This window comes from Hippopotamus amphibius, chromosome 4 (genome assembly GCF_030028045.1).
Source record: "Hippopotamus amphibius kiboko isolate mHipAmp2 chromosome 4, mHipAmp2.hap2, whole genome shotgun sequence".
NCBI classification, from domain to species: domain Eukaryota; kingdom Metazoa; phylum Chordata; class Mammalia; order Artiodactyla; family Hippopotamidae; genus Hippopotamus; species Hippopotamus amphibius.
This window is the reverse complement of record NC_080189.1, coordinates 176,776,951-176,798,040: the sequence shown is the minus strand read 5'-3', so window position 1 is coordinate 176,798,040 and position 21,090 is coordinate 176,776,951. Positions and strand designations below refer to the sequence as shown.

General features: G+C 38.5%; 1 protein-coding gene across 3 annotated transcripts in view; it reads right to left on the bottom strand.

Annotated features, from left to right (window-relative positions):
- The window catches only part of UNC79 (unc-79 homolog, NALCN channel complex subunit), a 201,067-nt gene that overhangs the window by 139,443 nt on the left and 40,534 nt on the right, over positions 1–21,090 (bottom strand). For all 3 annotated transcript variants that reach the window (XM_057732406.1, XM_057732407.1, XM_057732408.1), the window contains 5 exons: positions 15,923–15,987; positions 9,980–10,068; positions 9,319–9,359; positions 7,109–7,137; positions 508–737 (listed from right to left, as the gene is read on the bottom strand). In XM_057732406.1, coding sequence (XP_057588389.1) covers positions 508–737; positions 7,109–7,137; positions 9,319–9,359; positions 9,980–10,068; positions 15,923–15,987 — 454 coding nt within the window. The remainder of the gene's footprint in view (positions 1–507; positions 738–7,108; positions 7,138–9,318; positions 9,360–9,979; positions 10,069–15,922; positions 15,988–21,090) is intronic.

The following is a 21,090-nucleotide window of genomic DNA, read 5'->3' as shown; positions in this document are numbered from 1 at the left end:
ATTAAAACATCATCATTGTGGACTTCCCTGGTGGCGCAGTGGTTGAGAATCCGCCTGCCAATGCAGGGGACACGGGTTCGATCCCAGCTCCAGGAAGACCCCACATGCCGCGGAGCAACGAAGCCCGCGCGCCACAATTATTGAGCTTGCACTTTAGAGCCCGTGAGCCACACCACTGAGCCCATGTGCTGCAATTACTGAAGCCCATGCACCCAGAGCCCATGCTCCGCAACGAAGAGTAGCCCCCACTCACCACAAGTAAAGGAAGCTCGCGCACAGCCAAAAAAAAAAAAAAAAAAAAAAAAAGAAGACCCAACACAGGCAATAAAATAAATAAATAAATAAATCTAAAAAATAAAAAAACACATCATCATCACAACATTCTGGAAGGTGAGCTGCCTGGCTGAGGGCACTTGAAGTTGAAGTAAATTTGCACATCTCAATGTGCAAGGGGTGGCTCAAAGTGAAGGCAGTGTTTTTAGGGTAAGTTTCTAATGAATCTGTTACCTAATCACAGCCTCCACGGCGCAGACAAGTTCCTCGGCACCGCATTCCCGAGTGTTGATGGGTGGAGGGGAGGTCTGATAGAGGTGGGTCTCCGAGGCAGCCCCCACTTCGTTACTGTGATGATTCGAGTGGCATCTTTTGCAGTACCGAACAGGCCTGTTTCCGTGACGACCACAGCACCCTGCTGAAAAGCAGGTGACAACAGCTCTTCTAACGTGGGAACTGCAGTTCTAGAAGGAAAAGAGTGAAATCAATTAAAATTCATCACTGAGGTAAATTTAGCTAATAATTGGAACAAATAGAAACTTAAAGGGCCACCGGAAGTGGCAGCAATTTTCTGAAGTGCCACTAGTTTCCAAAATGCAGGTCATCTCTAACCAGTTAGATTTCAGCCATAGTTTAAAATGAAGGTGAGAAGTGTTTTCTAATAGTGTGAGTGGTAGAAACATTCTAAATATGAGTGAAACTGTGTTGAAAAGTCCTCTATAAAGTGGCCTCAGTCATCGGGGATGGGGGGCCTTTCTGGATTATTTCAAGTTAGCGTTTCAAGAGTTTTCAGTAGAAATATGAAAAAAAAAATTAAAACTGTGGTCCAGAGAGAGTACAGCACAGCGCATCAGAGTAGGAAATGAACAATTTTAACCTCTAAAATACACTTTCAAAATTATTTTATGCACCACCTAAAGAGGAGATTTCCACTGCAGCTCAACTGTCCTTGATGCATTCAAGGACAGGTAGGGAGCTGTGCCGTGCTGCGCTGAGCAGATGGCCCAAAAGCTGGCCTGTCCATCTCCACCAGCACTCTTTCTATCAAGACCTAAAGAATATGTCAGTCGACGCCATGGGACCATCAAAACATAGCAAGAACCACTCACAGACTCAGCTGTTGACATCAACTAGAGGAAAGGAATCAGCAGATGAAATGAGAAAAGTAGTGCAGTATAAGAGAGATTCTGAAGTTCGGGGGGGCTTATTATCAGAGCTGCCCAGACAAGAAGCAGGGGAGCAAGGCAGTGCCCACATAAAGCGATTTGAGGAGCAATCAGGAATTATCCCTGACCTCTGCAAGAAACTGTGCCCAAGCCTGTTAGAGATGTCACCACCACATACTCAAAGTCTTGTGTCAAGAGCATTTCAGTCTTTTGACAGAGCTTATTAAGATGGAATATATGTATGTGTATAGCTGAATCACTTTGCTGTACACCTGAAACTAACACAATATTGTAAATCAACTGTAATCCAATAAAACTTTTTTGAAAGATGGAATATAAGGGAAATAATACCGTAAGCCATTATGAACTCAGGGCTTGGGGAAGATTTGAGAACCTTCCATGACACATACCTTGGGGAGACAGAAGAAGGAAGGAGGCAACCAAAAAACCTACATCCAAACACGGACAATGTATTGACTTGCCTATCAGAACAACCGTTTCAGAGTGAGGCTTGTTCCACTTCGGTTTTAGCACAAGCCTTCGGAGACGAGTGCTGGGAAATCTCATTTTCTGAACAGGACTCAGGCCAATAAATCATAAAAGCAAGTTTAAATTTTTTATGATCTTTTTTCCCTTTTATTAATAAGTTTTGAAAAATTATTTGTTAAAACACAGTGTGTTTCTTCCGCATCTGAAGCCCAAGTTTTCTTCAGTGTCCAAGTCAGCCCTGACGTCTCCAAGTGAGGTATTTCCCCTTTGTGCCTTTTCTTTCTCTTTCACATCCCAAATTGCATTCTGGAAGCACATGAATCCTTACTGGTTTGGGGATTCTCCAAACCAAACCAAACCAAACCAAACCACACCACATCACTAGCAGTGTGGTTTATATTGGAATATATTGCTGGTGTTTATTTCTTCCTTCCAGTTATAATTAGTCTTTGTTCCTCTGGGATTCCCACTGTTACACAAACAATAGGATGTGGATGTGGGTTTAGTGGGTAGTTATTAGCTATAATAAAGTCCCGACGTTTAAGGCCTGCAATTTCCCATCCTATTTTCTGATCACAAATTATTTACATTCTTCCCACATGCAAATTCCTGGCTGGAGGTCCAAGGTCTTCTCATCTAAATTAAGTCCAGCTGTGAGTGAGGCTCTTTGGGTTTGGTCCCTCAGAGATGCTTCCGTGTGCCTTGAATCTGGATGGGCTGCAGCTGCTTCCACCAAGAGAGCATGCAGAAGTGATACTCAGATGACGCCCAAGGCAAATTCTAAAAAGACATGCAGCTTCCACCTTGCTGTCTTAGAATGTTCTCTCTTCAGAAGCTTCCTCATCAGGGTACTCTTCTCAGAACTCTGCCATGGCCAAGGCACATGGAGAGGCAATTGTAAGTCTCTACTCAACAATGCTGGCTAAGCCCAGCCCTCAAGTCACCCCATCCCAGAGCCCAAACATGTGATCTAGATGCCTCTAGATAATTCCAACCCCTAGCTTTTCAAGTCTTCCCAGATGAGGTCCCAGACATCATCAAGCAGAGATAGGCTGTGGACTGTGCCCTGTCCAAATCCCTGCCCTCAGAATCTGTAAGCATAATTAAATAGCTGTTGTTTCATGCTGCTACATTTTGAGTGATTTCTTAGATAGGATCTGGGTATACTGCATATATCAGTACCTGGAACATCAACTAAAAGTCAACCTGCTTTATCACCATGTGCCATCAATTCTAAATAATATCAGCAATAAAACACTTTGCCCCTAAATAACCTTTGGTTGGTCAAAGTTCTAAACAATTGCTGTGGTTCTTACTAAGTTTTAATAATATATTTCCAAGCCGCAGTCAGTCCTCAACCCTGTGGACTCAACTACATGCATTCATTTCAAAAGTAAATTAGAGAGATTTCCCTTAGGTTCAGATTCAGCTGGGCATGTTTTCAAATGTTCACTCCAGCCACTCTGTTTCACTGCTTTGAATTTTAAACATAAATAATTCCAATAGAACAACAGAATTGAAATAAAGCAAGGTCTGTCTCTTAATGCTTATTCGATGTAATCTTTTAAAAATTATTTTTATTGAAGTATAGTTGATTTACAATGTTGTATTTGATACAATCTTGATGTTCATTTCAAACCTACAATTCAAAAGTAGGAATATGTAGTATTGAATATGTAGTACTGAAAGACACAAATTGTGCCCAAAGCAAGCTCAAATAATTCTGATCTATTATGAACTTAATGAAAGTTCTCCAAATTAACTTTCATATAAAATACAACATGTATTAAAGGATAAGTAATAAAAACATGCTAACGGGACTTCCCTGGTGACACAGTGGTTAGGCATCCGCCTGCCAATGCAGAGGACACGGGTTCAAGTCCTGGTCCAGGAAGATTCCACTTGCTGCAGAGAAACTAAGCCCGTGCACCACAACTCTTGAGCCTGCACTCTAGAGCCCACAAGCCACAACTACTGAAGCCCATACGCCTAGAGCCCATGCTCCACAACAAGAGAAGCCACCACAATGAGAAGCCTGCACACGGCAAAAAAGAGTAGCCCCCGTTGGCCACGACTAGAGAAAGCCTGTGCGCAGCAATGAAAACCCAATGCAGCCATGAATAAATAAACAAATTTCTAAAAAAAGAAAATAATATAGGTTGTTTCATTTTTTAAAAAATGTGCCAACTTCAAGCTTATTACTGAAAATACGAGGGTAAGTCAAAAATTATCTCCATTCTGGTTGTAGAATTTATTTGAATTAACTTTTAGAAAAGACAAATACATCATTTTTCGACATAATCTCCTTGGTTTTCAATACACTTTGTCCATCTGTCAACAAGCTTTCGTATTCCCTCATTAAAAAATGTTTTAGGCTGAGCTTCGAGCCACGAATGCACCGCCTTCTTCACTTCATCAGAAGTGAATCCGGCTTCTTCTTGATGGCTAACACTCATGTGACCTTCCCTGAACCTCTCTATCCATTCATACACACTTCTTTACGACAAAACACTTTCTCCATACTATGCACAAAGTCTTCGATAAATAACGGCACCAAGGACACCCTCAGACCACAAAAAACGAATCACTGCACGCTGCTCTTCTTTCATGCAAATCACAAGTGGGGCATCCATTTGTGCTCGCACCGCAGTTACAAATGAACTGATGTAACATGTTCACACCTGTCCAGCAGTGACTGGGGAGACAGTAGCCTTGAACGGAAAGCGCTGATAAGATAGTGCAGCCAACAGAAGTTTTAATATAACCGGAGTGTGGACAATTTTTGTCTCACCTTCATAATTTTGTCATATAAAGGAGAGGAGTGTTAAAAAATGATCCACTCTGGGTGTCAAATATGTTAGGTATACCACCAGAGCCAAGAAAGGCCAATTTAGAAAATAAAACTGTTTCTCACCCTAGTCTCTCCAGTTTGTAAAAAATTCCCAAAGTAGGAAATTGCCTCAGAATAAAAATGAAATCAAAAGTATGCTCAATGACTGTATGATTCTTTGCTAAAACTTCAGAGAGATATAAGGTTGAGCCTCTCAGCTAGAACAGAGCTTCTAATAATTTTAAGGGCAGACTAAAATGCCCAAAGTATAGGAGGAACTGTCTCAAAAAGAATTACAGATGTGACTTTGAGGGCACTGAACCCCAATGGGATTCATCGAAAATCCACAAAGTTTTAAAGAAAGGCATACTAGCGAAAGCACCATGAGCAGACTAAAAGGACAGGCACAGTTCAACACGAAAAGAGGTCTATGGAACCCCAACTTCTACATGCAGGAAGCAGACTGAGAGAGTTACTCAGCTGCAACACAGGCCATTTCATGAGGAAAGATGTCTAAGAGAGTGGAGCAAAGAGCCCAGGACAGAAATGAATTAGGAAACTACTCCCAGGAAGCAAAATAAGATCCTAATGAAGGCACATTTGCTACCCCTGGAGATAGAGGAACTGTTGACATGTTCACAGCTGGAGTTGCTATCGACTAGTAACAGCTATCTGCTCCCTCGCCTTTTTGTACTTTTTTTTTTTTTTTGGCACACGGGCTTAGTTGCTCCGCGGCATGTGGGATCTTCCTGGAGCTGGGATAGAACCCGTGACCTCTGCATTGGCAGGCGGATTCTTAACCACTGCACCACCTAGGAAGCCCTCCCTTGCCTTTTTGAACAGAGGTCTATTGCTCTTATCCTATCCCTGTCTCACCATTTTGTATTGGGTATGTAAAAGGACAGATAATTTGTCTTTTTAGATCACAGGTCTCTGGTTCAAGAAAATGTATGTCCGAGGGGTTTTATTAGTGACCAGACCAGATGCAGATCACAAGACAATGGACTTTAAGTCTGAAGTCATATGTGGGTAAAACTTTTGGAGGTCTTTTAAGGTCGTGAGAGTATTTGGCACATGGAAAGAATGTAAGTAATTAAGTCCAGAGAGTAGATTGTGGTACATTAAATATGACCACAAAATTCTTACTGCTCCTTCTATAAAGAGGAGTCTATTTCTCCACTTCTTGAAACTGGGCTGTCCTTTGGACTTGCTTTGACCAATGGAATGCAGCAGAAGTGATGCTGTGTGACTATTGAGCTTCAGTCTCGAAAGGCCTTGCAACCTCCTCTCTCACTTTCTCAGGATACTGCTACCTTGTGAATAAATCCACTCTAGCCTCCTGGAAGATGACACACCTAATGGAAAGAGGGAGGGCCAGACACTCCAGTCATCCCAACCATTCCAGCTATCCCAGCTGAGGCCCCAGACATCAGAGTAAAGTCATCTGGGACCAGCCCATTGCCAGCAAACCCACTAACTGACTGCAGACACATGAGTGAGCCTAGAGGAGTTTATCAAGAGAACTAGCTAGGTGAGCACAGGCAAGACTGACGACCCACAGTATTGTGATCAAGTAAATGTTTGCTGTTAAAAACTAACACATTTTAGGATGGTTTATTAGGTGGCAATAGATAACTGGAACAGCCCTCCAAAGGTACCCACTCATAACCAACTTCCAAAAAGCTTAAAAGACTTGTACATAGTCTCAGAGGTAGGTAGGAATAGAGCTGATCAGAACCCAAGTATCTCAACCAACTAGTCCAAAGTTTTTCGTACGACACCATACTACCTTCTCTCATACTTTGCAACAACTAGAGCAAGGAAAGAAGATGGAAATGGCTTAAGGAAACTGTCATGAACAGTGGACATTTGAAAGTGGAATCGTTAACTAGAAATATTCAACTTACATATAAATTAATATTTTCCATATACACTTGGTCTGGGTATGTTTCTGACACACATATATTGGACTATATGCACTCCAGTTCCAAACAATAAAGATTTTTAGCAAACATGATCATCCTTTACCAAAGTTAAGTTGCATGTATTGCACTGTCACTCAAAAGTTTCTGTATTTAGACTTCTATTCCAGAATTACACATAGGCTTTTATTTCAAATTACTTTTCAAAAACATTGTGCATATGATTGGTAAGCAAAAGCAGAAATGGAAACAGAGACCGCCCAGACACAGCAATCTTGCATGCTGAATTATTTCCTTTCCCCCTTCACAAATACAGTGACATGTACATACTGGGAAACCATGGTGCAGAAATAAGGCAGATGTCAATGAATGAATTTACACACAAACACAGCAAATCATGCCCCACCACACAGATGGTTTGCTCTTACCTTCTTCTGACATATAGCAGATATTTCAGCTGTAAGGGGAAGGTACACAAAATATCAACAAAGAAAGAGAGCCCATTTTAAATAAGGGCAGCCACCAAGGTGAGTAAAAACAAGCTTAGTGACACAACCCTTCAGACTTGGTCAAAACAGCTTCTCCCTTGTCTCATAAACTGTCATCTACTTATGTTTAATGAGGTTAAAAATACCTGTATGCTGCACATACTCCACCTATTCTTAGAAATAATTCAACCTTCTCAGACATGACTTAGAATTCAGATCAATTAACTTTAACCTCACCCCCTCATTTGACAGAGAACAAAATTAAGGGTTACATGACTTCTTCAGCATCACACAGGCTATCAATGGTACAGGCCAGTCTAGAGCAAATGTCCCTGGATTCTCTGTCTACTGCTCTTCCATTATGCTATGACACTGAGCTGATGTGATATACTTAGAGTTTTACCATGGAGATGATTTGCTATATCAGAACTACAGGAAAAAAACTTCATCACTGGGATGAATTAGACTTAAACTATCAGCTTACATCAGTCCTTAACTAGTGCAAAACCAGCTGTAGGCTAATTTGAGAGAAAGCAGTTTTCAAACCCATGGACTGGCCAGTTGCAGTAAGGCTGTCAAACTACTTTAGTACTTCAGGATTGACTTTAACAAATGGATAAAAACTCTTTAGTGGGCATACCAATTATTTCCATGAAAACTGATGCTTGAGAGTACTTGAAAGTAATTTTTTGAAGAATCTGTTAACATTCCCCCGAAAGAGTAAGTACTCAAAAATTAAACTAAATCATTGCTAATAGCCTATGTCACAATGTATTAAAAAGGTCAAAGGTAAATGTCTCCCAAACTCTGTCTGGAAATTACGAATTAGTGGATGTCAAATCAATGAAATTAACAGCTCAGTTTTTAAAATTGATTTTGTGTAATTAATGGGTATTTAACAATTTGATATCTTGGCGTTTACCTTAACCTGAGGTTAATGGGTCACATCTCTGGATAAGTAATGAAAAGTTAATATCAGTTTTCTTCCACAGATGAATATCATTTGCAGGTGATGGCCAATCTAGCAACATATCTGAGATTTAAAATGTAGTTTAGGACCTGACCATGGGTTTTACTTCAGAGCACTGGAAGTTCACTAATTTAAGGGGGAAAAAAATGTTACCTTTACCCATATAAGCCCAAATCTTTTTACAGATATTCTTATATAAAAGTTTTAAATGTCTCTTTGAGGAATATAGGGGCTGACATTATTGATCCATTTTACAGATGCAGGGCAGTCATTAAACAACTTATTTCTTAAGGTTGAGATAACCTAATATTAAGAGTTAGACTACAAAGAAATAGTGTAATTATCATCAAGCAAAGGCCTTGAGTTTTTTTAAAAGTTTTCACTGAATTTAGTGAACATAAGGTTTTTTTACATTTCTTTTTAAAAGAGGCCTTTCATAAAAATTCTTCTATTATCTACCTCTGAATTTACAGATCAAGTTCCTCCTGATCTGTACTCAGTATGCCCCCAGCTTTTCCACCTTTCATCGTTCCTCTGCTTTCCTGAGTATTTTTCCTGGTCATTTCAGCCTGCAATTAGGTGGCTGGAATACCTGCTTCCCCACGTACAGAGAAACACTCTGTCCAATCTGCCAACTTATTAGGTATAGCTTTCAGAACTCTAACAAACTGCAAGCATTACAATCTTGTCTTTTCATTGAGATGGGTCCGCATTTTATTTATTCCCATTTTACTGAAGGGGAAACTGACTCTCAGAGCAATTAAATGATTTTCCCTAAAAACACAGAACTAGTAACAGTGGCAGGAGAAAGACCCATTATTCAACGCTCTTCTCACTGATGTTCTGTATTCGCTTTCTGACCTGGCACAGCAAGCATATGGTTGGCAACACCTGTTATATACACAGAAAATCACTCAAGACTGAATTCAGCTTTGGTCATACAGAATCCTAATTTCAACACCTACCCTTAATTTTGGTAGAGGCGATACCTCTTCCCTCATTATTAAATGTGTGGTTATATTACAAGCAAGACATTGATATAATGCTTCATATCAATGAATATTCACAGAAAGTACTACTTCGTTTGCTGTCTCGTAAAATGACAGTATAAAAAGAGAAAAATCCACCATGCCACTCGTCATGATTATTCATTATTCATCCTTTCTGAAGTAAACCATACCTTGCGGCAGAAGAACATCAATCAGCCATTCACTGTGGTCTCTACAAAGAAAAACAGAATTCATTTTCGAGCTTTTTTGCAATGTTACCCATCCACATGAACGCTTATAAGCTGCACGCTATTGCTAAAAGGCTTTTTAATAGAAAGGACGTGTAATTAAGAGCACTATCATAATAAATTTTTAAATGTCTAATGCATTCCAGCTAAATTATAAATTATAGGCATTTCATCGTATTCAGTTATCTTTAAATGATACTTTCCAGATGCTAATTAAGTCAACCAAAATACAGCATGCTTTGTGCAAAGCTGAGTGTGATTCTGTGAAACTAACAAGCACAGAAAACCCATATGAATTTTACATCATGTTTGAAAACCACAGCTTTCTTTTATTTTTTCTCTGTGGCCTTTTTCACAGGGTCACTTGAAAATTGGAGCTGCTTTATTAAGTGGAATTGCTTTCTCCTGTCACATGGAGAGAAATACTGCAACTTTTCAAAGCTGAAATCTTTTCAATTGAAAGTTTGATATATATTAAATATCTGACAAACTAACCATTAAAAAAAGAGAGGCTAGTGGGAAATGAGGGTAACGTAACCAATTTAAGTCGAAGTGATTATTCTTCTCTTCTCATTGTAGCCCTATTTCCTTTTCTTATACCTACCCTGCAATCCTCTGGCTGCATTCTTCACAGAGATACAATGGGGGTGGTTTATCACCCAAAGCTACAGACAGGGAGGGGTCTATACACATCTGAAACACATGGAAAGACAGAATGAACTCTCCTGTCCTGTTTTTCACGTTCCCTATATCAAGCACACAAATGTTTCAATAATAGATTTTCGAAAGCAAAGTAGAATAAATATTTTCAGTAAAACCCATTCAACCCACATTGGAGATTTAAATGTGGCTGCTGTGGTTTTTCATTTCTCGCGTTATTTGCAATTCAAGTAACGAACAGTGTCAAGAAATCCATCCTCATTCTACGAAGATAAAAAATCATCTTGTTCAGTGGCTGCTCAAATTGCTTCTATATTACTCACATAGTAATTCCTTCTTTAATGCAGTAAACACAGTAATCTCTCTGGGAAAAGCAAAATGTATTATTAAGATTTAAAAATCATAACTGTTACCAAAATGCTGGCAGTAGAGAATTTTGCTTCTCAAGACAGACTTCATTCAGAAAATTTAGCATTAAATCTAACATTGAGTGATTCATTTTTCTTTTTTTTTCTAACCTATTTGTTTTAAGTATTTATTTATTTAATTAATTTTTGGTTGTGTTGGGTCTTGTTGCTGCACATGGGCTTTCTCTAGGTGTGGCAAGCAGAGGCTACTCTTCGATGTGGTGTGCAGGTTTCTCATTACAGCGGCTTCTCTTGTTGCAAAGCACAGCCTCTAGGCTCATGGATTTCAGTATTTGCGGCGCATGGGTTCAATAGTTGTCGTTCACGGGCTCAAGAGCACAGGCTAGGTAGTTGTGGTACACGGGCTTAGTTGCTCTGCGGCATGTGGGATCTTCCTGGCCCAGGGATCGAACTCATGTCCCCTGCATTGGCAGGCGGATTCTTAACCATTGCACCACCAGGGAAGCCCTGATTCACTTTTCTTACTCTGGAATCTAAGTTCTATATATCCAACTTTTAACTTCAGATAGTTTTTTTCCCCCACATATGACCTGTAGTTTGTTTAACCCTGTTGTGTTCTGTTCAATTTTGGATTATTTATGGCTGTTTTCATTAGCCTAAGTAACAGAGATGAAAATGTTAATCTTAAGTTGATCATTAGGATATTTCAAATATCTGGATGTTTTAAATCAAGTGGACAAAACATTCAATGACTAGTAAAAAACGAATTTTGTACTTTGCATCAGTTTAAACGTCTATGACTTAACCAAAGTTGTTTTGAATTCTGTTCCTGACCTTCAGGAAATAATCAATCCATGCTATAGCTGAGTATACAGTTAACATGTCTAGTACACAAATTCTTCTAGAACTTCACTCTGCCTTTTCTTTAGGCTTTTTTTTTTTTTGTAACTGATTCGAAGGGGATAAATGAACTGAAGTTATAACCCAAACAGCTTGTCATTTAAAGTTAAAACCCTTAGGAGTTTCAATGGTTGGGGAAATAAGAGTTAGAATTCCTAAATTTAAATAATTATACCTTCAAAATCTGTAAATTATATATTTCCTGGTATTAAAGGCCCAGTGTGAAAACTTTCCTTGGGTAAGATTCACGCTTCCTTTGATGCAATGAGTAACTACTTTTTGGTGTGTTAAATCAGGGATTGGCAAATTTTCTGTAAATGGCCAAAGAGTAAATAGTTCAGGCTTTGTGGGGCATACATTCTATGTCACAACTACTCAGCTCTGCTGCTATAGCATAAAAGCAGCCAGAGACAATACGTAAGCAAATGAGCACAGCTGTGTTCCAATAAAACTTTACTTGCAAAAACAGGCAGCAGGCCAAATTTGGCTGTGGCCATAGTTGGCTGACTCCTGGGTTAGCTAATTATCTGGGACTCAAATATTTCATAAAGTGATTTTCAAACAGGACCAAGTAAAACCAAGAAGCAGAGTGGGATATAATGAACTATAAGTTCCAACATACTTTCATTTTAGAATCCTATCATAACTTTTGGTTCTTGCTTTAAAAGTACCTTTTTGCAACCTATTGCAAAAATAATAATAATAATACATAATACTTTTCTATTTGGCAAACCATTAAGTAACCGAGCAGGACCCTACGGGGCCTTCCTGAGACAGACCCTTCCCGCATAGCTATCCTGCGCTGTAGCTCCTCTCTGAAGTACCTAGATAACAGTATCTGATGACATTTCCCAAGTTGTTTTACAGATACTAAAACCACCACCAAATGGAAGAAATTAATTACTTGATCATGAGCACTCTGTAGCCCCCAGACCTGCTGGCACCTAAGGCTTGATCATTTTAACCCCTGTGACACTGCAGTGCATCTCACCATCAACCAGCTGGAGAATTGTGCACAAGCTGATCACAGACCCTGCAACCCCTCCACCCCCACTCCCGACCTGGCCTTTAAAAATGCTTTGCTGGGCTTCCCTGGTGGCACCGTGGTTAAGAATCTGCCTGCCAATGCAGGGGACACGGGTTTGAGCCCTGGCCCAGGAAGATTCCACATGCCATGGAGCAACTAAGCCTCTGTGCCACAGCTACTGAGCCCACGTGCCTAGAGTCTGTGCTCTGCAACAAGAGAAGCCACCGCAATGAGAAACCTGCACACCGCAACGAAGAGTAGCCTCCACTCACTGCAACTAGAGAAAGCCCGTGTGCAGCAATGAAGACCCAACACAGCCAAAAATAGATTAATTAATTAATTAAAAATACTTTGCTGAAATGCATCAAAGAGTACGGGTATTTCCAGCACTAGCTGTCCCAGGCTACTTGCATGTTACCCTACAATACATGCTGTGCTTTCCTTCACCACAACCCAGCATCAGTAGATTGGCTTTACTGCATGCAGGTAAGCAAACTCTAGTTTGGTTCATTACTCCTAGAGGTATAACTCACTATTATGGAGATATTAGGATTTTTGTGAAAACAAATCCATTTTCCCTGAGTTTTTCCCATGTACCCCATGTAGATGTTTTCTTCCATATAGTTACTTTACTATCATTTCTAATGAGTCATCGATACTTCTGTCAGGTAGAGATATTTTTTCATTCCATTCCCGAGGGAAAACTCCTAGCATGTTAGAACTATAAAGAGTCATAAGAGGGACTTCCCTGGTGGTCCAGTAGTAAACAATCCGCCTTGCAATGCAGGGGACACCAGTTCGATCCCTGGTCAGGGCACTAAGATCCCACATGCCACAGGGTAACTAAGCCCACACACCACAACTACTGAGCTCACGCATCTCAATGAGAGAGCCCGAGTGCCATAAACTACAGAGCTCACACACCCTGGAGCCCACACACCACAACTAGAGAGACAAAACCTGCACACCACAACTAGAGAGAGAAAACCCAAACACCACAATTAGAGAGAAGACTTCACACAACAAGGAAAGATCCCACATGCTGCAACTAAAACCTGACGCAGCCAAAAAAAATTAAAATTTTTAAAAAGAGAAAATTTTTTTAAAAAAGTCATTAGAGGTTAGCTAGTTGACCTCTGACATGTTAAATGAACGAACATGACCCATCAGATTTGTGGCCAGTAGTGTCAAACTTGTCCTACTCTGAAGAGGTCATTTTACCTCCATATGAATATGTTCATATCTGACTGTTACATTTAAAAATAGTTATTTACTGTCTATAAATATAATACATGCCCAAGGTAGAGGCTTCAGAAAATGGAGAAAAGGAAAGAAGAAAATTTAAATAACTCATTAACCCTCTATCTCAATGCAATCACTGGTAACATCTGAATGAGCATTACTGGTTGGTTTTCACTATGAAGACAAATATAAAATGCATATACATAATTTTTAAACTACATTTGCATCACACTCTACATTTCATAATTTCCTTTTCTTTTAACATCATTCTGTAAGCATCTGGATGCTGGGTACCTTTGATCTACACGTCATATGCTCATATCTCTGTGGGTTTGGGGACTGCTCATATTGTAAAGAAAGAACAACCCTGAGCCAGACCTGTGGTCATGCAAAAACAGTTCCAGCACAGGAAGAGTCAACAAGAATATTCCCTTTCTGGGAAGCATACAGTTAAAGTGCAAAAGGAAGCCCTTTAGCAAAACTGGGGTTAAGAAAGTAAAATTTGGTCGGGGGGAGTAAAACGTTTTGGAATTAGATAGAGGTGGTGGTTGCACAACATTGTGAATTTGATAAATGCCACAGAATCGTCCACTTTCAAATGGTTAGTTTTATGTTATGTGAATTTTGCCTCAATTACAAAATGACAGAAAGTAAGATGGTTTGGCTTCTCCTGGAGGACTGGCTATAGGGAATGGGCTGTGAGAAAAATGAGATCAGGCCAGAGGAGTAGACTGGGCTGTTTGCCTAGAAAAGAGGGAGAATTTCTAATTCCTGATGATTTCTGTGGGAAGGAAGCCAAAAACCATTACTAATCAGGAAGTCAGAGGATTCCTGAGAATGCAGTCTGACATAAAATCAAGGAAAAAATAACTGGAAAAATTAAACACATTTTCAGTACCTCCTTTCCGCTGATGTCTGGGTGAACCAAAAGAGGGCGTTGTGACTTAGGCAGAAAAGAAAAACCACAGATATAGAAACTACAGTGGAAGTCTCACCACTGTCAAGAATTAAGCTGAACTCCATGAAAAATATATGAACACACCTATGCTTAGCTCAAAATGTCCTCACACCAAAGAAAAGTACCTTCAGACTCCAAATGTCTATGGAAGTTCAGAGGAAGGGTGCACACAGTAGAATGGGAGAAGACTAAGCATTCATTGGTGGGTTACCCCCAGCTGCTCTTTATCAGCATAAATGCATTCAATTTGCTTTCATCAAAAGCAGAGATCAAGCATAATCTTATGCTTGATATAAGGATGTCCTCTGTTGGTAAGATATATCTAGATGACAATGTGATAACTGGTATTCCTCTGCCACTTTTGGTATATGAAACACGTTTGTTCCATTTATATTTCTTTTTTGGTTCCATTTATATTTATATTTTTATATCTTATTTTACCTCTTCTACTCTGTTTCTATAAAATGATATAGTATTTTTCTACTATTTGATAATCTTTACAGTATACCTATCTATGGAACAAGGGAGGCAAACTTCCATGACAATAGGTTCTAAAAAGTCACTTGAACTCTAATCACTTGACCTCAAATATAAAAACTAATCACTTGACCTCAAATATAAAAACTAACCCTTGCAAATCCAGACACAGGTCTCTCCAGTAAAGTGTTGTATCTGACAAATATGCCATAAGTAATTTTAAGTGGTTTGATTATTTTTCTTAATTTTCAACTTCAAAGATTCAAGGTTCTAACAGGACAGAACCAATTTGAGGTGATAGGAAAAGGATAAGGCTGAGAGCCAAAGTACCTGGTTCTGACTGCGCAACCTTAGGAGAGTGACTTGACCTCTCTAAACCACTGTTGCCTTACCTCTAATGTAATTTTCCATGTGTTTGCTGTCCAACTACCTCTCAGTCATTTCAATTAAGTCACATCTGTAATCTGAGGTAAGACTTAACAATTGTATCTATTTTTGTCCCATGCCTCTTGAATTCACAATCACACACCAAACCACTCATAATTTGTAGCGAACACATGAAAACAGGGGCAAAGTACACTTCTCTGAGTTCATTAGCCCAGACAGAAACCAATCAAGGACTATATGGTGTTTCACCAGGATTATTCTGATACTTAGCCCAGTTCTCCACAGCACTTAGCTATGAACTCAGAACCAAATCTGCAGACACTACTGTTCATTGCTCTGTCTTGAACCCATCCACCAAAGTATAGGACAGTATACTATAGTCAGATCAAAGTACAGTACAGTAATTTAAGACCACCACAGAGTACAGGCTTTACAGAGAAGGATGCAATCTCCATTTCATTCAGCAATTTCCCCTGATAATCTGACCACTGACGACGTAAGACGGCACCAGGTGTAATAAAACAGTACCTTCACAGCTGGTTTGTTAATTGCGTTGTGGCATTCGATGTGCTGGCAGTGGATGGGGTTCCAAGCTGTAAAGCAAAGCACAGCTGATGAGCGTTTTCCTTTGAAATTATTTGTGCCCTAGTAAACACACAGCAGATACTTCACCGGCTTTCTTTTCCCTAAATAGAATCACCATCAGAAGGTTTCCTAAAATAATTATTTTTTTAAATCTAGGAAGTGTTTTTAAATTAAGCAAAGATATCACAACCCCATCCATTTTCCCATGGGGAGAGACAAGCTAGTATAAGGTGGCATACCCAATACTGTAATTTTACTTCACAATGATATACTATTAGTAAGTTCTTAAAAGTTTTTACATCTATGGTTTCACTTGGTCCTCCCAACAACTCTGTGGGATAGATACAGCAGATTATTAATCTCATTTTATGTTTAAGTTAAATCCTAAAAGGCTAAGTAGCTTGCTATGTTCACAGAGTTAGTAAATGACAAGCTGCGACTAGAACATACATATCTTGATTCTCAAAACTCTGCTCTTTTCACTATAGTATCCTATGCTAAATATCCTAGATTTTTGGCACCAGGAAGTGTTTCAGATTAATAACAACTGAAATGAGTAGTGAGGCAAGCTCCACCATTCCATTTCCCACCCCATCCTGATCAAATGTGGAAACTAAAAAGATGAGTTTCTTGCCCAAATGAAATGCATCTCTCTCACATATTACCCACAGTCTAAACCTCTGCTAGTTTGCTAATACCCAACTCTTCAACACAGTATACACACAGAATGAGGGCAAGAACCAAGTGGTCTGAGACAGATCAGAATGAGAATCACAATTACTTATCATCATCCAGATGATTCTGCAGCCCAAAGCACTTAGCTAACTATATTCCACAATAAAAAAATATGTAATAGGATTATGTTTGAAAGTAGGTCATTTTTCTAAATTGCCATATTCTAATCCTATAGGACCATGGTTGGCCTAATATATAAAAATCTGCAGATGAGAGGATAGTCTTAGTTACATGTCCAATTATAATTCAAAAATATTAGTTGTTAATTATCTAAGCCCAATTTATGCTCTAAACATTTTATAAAATTTTCTATCTGAGTGTCCCAACTTCAGTTCTTCTATCCTATTGTTACACCAGGCATAAGATTATGTGTCTGATTTGGACTTCAAGAAAATATGGTCAACAAACCTTTAAAAAAATACACAATGGGTCTATTTATTTAAAAATAAGTACAGATTCGAAACTACTACTCTAATAACATCATGTCATATTGATTATATCTTCTGAGAGAGAGAGAAAGAGGAAATGAATAAGGAATGGATGAATGAAGAAATAATTTGAATAAAGACATTCCATAACTGTAAGATTTGTTTCCTACATGTGGTAAAGTCAAGCCAGAGAGAGTAGCAACAAGTTTTCTTGTGTAATTAGAGAAATCTAGAGAAAAAGACTGTGTTTAACCAGTACAGAAGTTGTAAATACATGGGACATGTGCCCCATTCCTCCAATCCCAAAACTCAAGACAGACATCACTAATCTATAAGAGCATTCTTTCATGCTGAGTCCAGAACTGACCTTAAAATCTTTCTCAACACTGAGCTCCGGGAAGTCACCACTAATCAAAATAGAGTTGGCATGCAAGATGAAATCTGCTAACCATCTCTGAATCCATGTATTGTGAGAATATTTGCAGATCACTTTATAAATATTAAGGAAAAGTTCTTGACATGTTTAGATAGAAGCAATATTTAAATTACATAAAAACAGTTATGGCACAGGTACAGACAAATTAGAATGTGAAACAGCCCATAGCACTTGATCAGAACTTCAAAAACTCCTGCCCTGCCAGAAATTAATGCTTCATATGTGGATGGTGGGGATATCCAGGAGCTCCCACTCCTCTAATTTTTTGTTCTATTTTTACAGGGTGTCACTAACTTAAAGGATGTATTCTACAACCTGTGGTTAAGTTCACCAAAGGCACACTAGCTTTAAGCTTATTAGTACAGTGATTATTGACTTTTGTTGTGTATCAAAAGGCACCTGTCAAGGTTTTTAAAATATGATGCCTGGAACCAATGTTAGATCTACTGAATCAAAATCTCAGAGCCCAGGTGTCTGTAATTGGGGAAAGCAACATAGTTGATTCTGACACAAGGACAATCTACATACCTTACCATATGGCAAATATTTTCATGACAGACTTCCTTTTATTTGAAAATAAAAACAAAAAATATAGCATAAAAAACATGGCAGACAAGAATTCTGCTTCCAACTATGATAGAGTAACTGGTATTAGATTTGTCCTCCCACCATAAACAACTAGAAAACTAGAAAAATATATGAAACAAGTATTTTAAGAAACTGGACTACAGGTAGTACAGGACAATGACCCTTGAGAGAAGAAACAATGAAGTGAGTCCTACAATCACCCTTGGTTTCTTCCTGGAAGCAAGTTCCAGGTCTTGGCCCTAGAGGTGGAAAGATAAACCCAGTAGGGTGGTTTCACTGAGTTAAGGGGACAAAAAACAGTTTAGAGAAGCAAAGTCACTTAAATTTGCTGGGCAGAGTGTCAAAGAAGAGGGATCTATGCAAAGAAAGAGCTCCAGATATCTGAGCAGGAATCCTTTTGGGTCTTTGGCTTTACATTAAGCTGAGCATGTGTAAGGCAAAATTCCATTAGGCTGCTTAGAGAAAAACTATGGGGGATCTATAAGCTAAATAATCCCTGCATCTCATACAGGGCTGAGAAATGCTTGAGCTTCAACCAGCCAGAGTGGAGAGAACTCAGTGAAAACCTGAGATATTCAATTGAGACTTTAAGAGGTCACACCTTAGTAGTTGGGCTAAAGTAACATTAGGGAAATGGCTAGTCCAGGATCACCCTAAGGAAATATAAGAACAAGGCTTGAAAGGGTCAAGCTGATCTACCAGTAAGTTGGCTGCCAAAATAAACTTCAATGCACTGTAATGGAAGGCAGCAAAATCCAGACAATCAATAATGTAATGTTCATGAAGTCCAGCATCCAGTCAAAAATTACCTGATATTTGAAAAGGGAAGAAAATATTACCCACAGTTGGGGGGTGAAATGGCCAATAGAAACAAACCCAGAAATTACAAAGACGAGGTAGTTAGCAAACAAAGACTTTAAAACAGCTGTTATAGGATAGAACTAGAGACTATCATACAGAGTGAAGTAAGTCAGAAAAAGACAAATATCGTATATTAACGCATATATTTGGAATCTAGAAAAATGGTACAGATGAACCTATTTGCAAAGCAGAAATAGAGACACATGTAGAGAACAAATGTATGGACATCAAGGGAGGGTGGCATAAATTAAGAGGTTGGGATTGACTTATACACACTACTGTGTATAAAATAGGTAACTAAAGAGAACCTACTGTGTAGCATAGGGAACTCTATTCAATGCTCTGTGGTGACCTAAATGGGAAGGAAATCCAAAAAGGAGGGGCTATATGTATATGTATAGCTGATTCACTTTGCTGTATGCCAGAAACTAACACAACATTGTAAAGCAACTATACTCCAATAAAAATTTTTTAAAAACAGCTATTATAAACATATTCAAAGTAAAACGTGAACACAATGAGGATAGAAATGAAGGATTTAATAAAAGAACCAAATGAAATTTCTAAAAATTAAAAATATCAGAAATTAAAAATTCTCTGAATGGTCTTAATGGAAGATTAGCCAACAAAGAGGAAAAGATCAGTGAATTCAAAGACATAACAACAGACCCTAACCAAACTGAAGTACTGGAAGAAAAATAAATAAAGCTTCAGTGAGCTGTGGAAAAATATCAGGCAATATACAGCACATGTGGTTAAAAGCCCAAAAGGAGCAAGGTTGTGGGGTGGGGGTGGGGGTAGAGATGAAAATTTGAAGAAGCAATGGCCAAATTTTTTCAAGTTTGATGAAAACTGTAAACACACAGATCCAAGAAACTCAATGAATCTTAGGCAAAATAAAAGCAAAGAAAATAACACCAAAACTCATTATAATCCAATTGATGAAAACCAATGATAAAGAGAAAAATCTTAAAAACAGCCAGGGGAAAAGAAGACACATTACTTACAGGGGGACAAAGACAAGAATGATCACTGTTCTCGTCAGAAACAATGCAAGCCAGAAGACAATGGAACGACATCTTTAATAAGCTGAAAGAAAAAAACTGTCAACCTAGAATTCTAGACCCGGTAAAAATATCCTTCAAAAATGAATATGAAATACTTTTTGAAGACAAACACAAGATAAGAGAATTCATTGCCACCTGAGTTCCACTACAAGAAAAGCTAAAGGAAGGTCTTCAGGCTGAAGGAAAATGATACCAGATGGATGCTAGGCCTTACACAAAGGCATAAAGAGTTCTGGGCATGGTAAATATAGTGAATAACTATGAACAACTTTCTATATACATAGAAGTAAAATATTTGATTAAAAAAAGCCAGGAAAAATAAAACACTTGAACAACATTCTCAATAACTTGACTTAATTGATAACGATAGAATTCTCCACTCAACCACTGTGGAACAGACACAGTGTCTAGGCTATACTTACTAAAAGCACAAGCAACATTTACTAAGACGATATTCTCATTCATAAAATAAGCCTCAAAAATTTAGATGGAGTGATAGAATAAAATATGTTCTCTGACCACAATAGGATTAAACTAGAAATAAACAACAAAAAGATGTCTGGAAAATCACCAAATATTTGGTGCATTTAAAAAAACATTCTTCTAATCAATCCATAAGTCAAAGAAGAAATTACGAAGAATATTAGAAAATATTCTGTTCTGAAATACAATGAAGCCACACCATATCAAATTTGTAGTATGCAACTAAAGCAATGCTTAAAGGGAAATGTATAGCTTTAAATTCTTATATTGGAAAACTTAAAAGGTCCATGCTCCTACTTAATAAGACAGAAAAAGAACAAATTACATCCAATGTTAGTAGAAGAAAATAATAACGATAAAAGTAGAAAACAATAAAACTGAAAACAGAAAAGCAAAAGTCCATGGGCAGCAGCGAAGACCCAATGCAGCCAAAAATAAATAAAATTCTTTTAAGTTACAAAAAAGAGAAAAAAGAACTGGAACTCTAAGAAGCTTAGGGAATTTATTTATTCA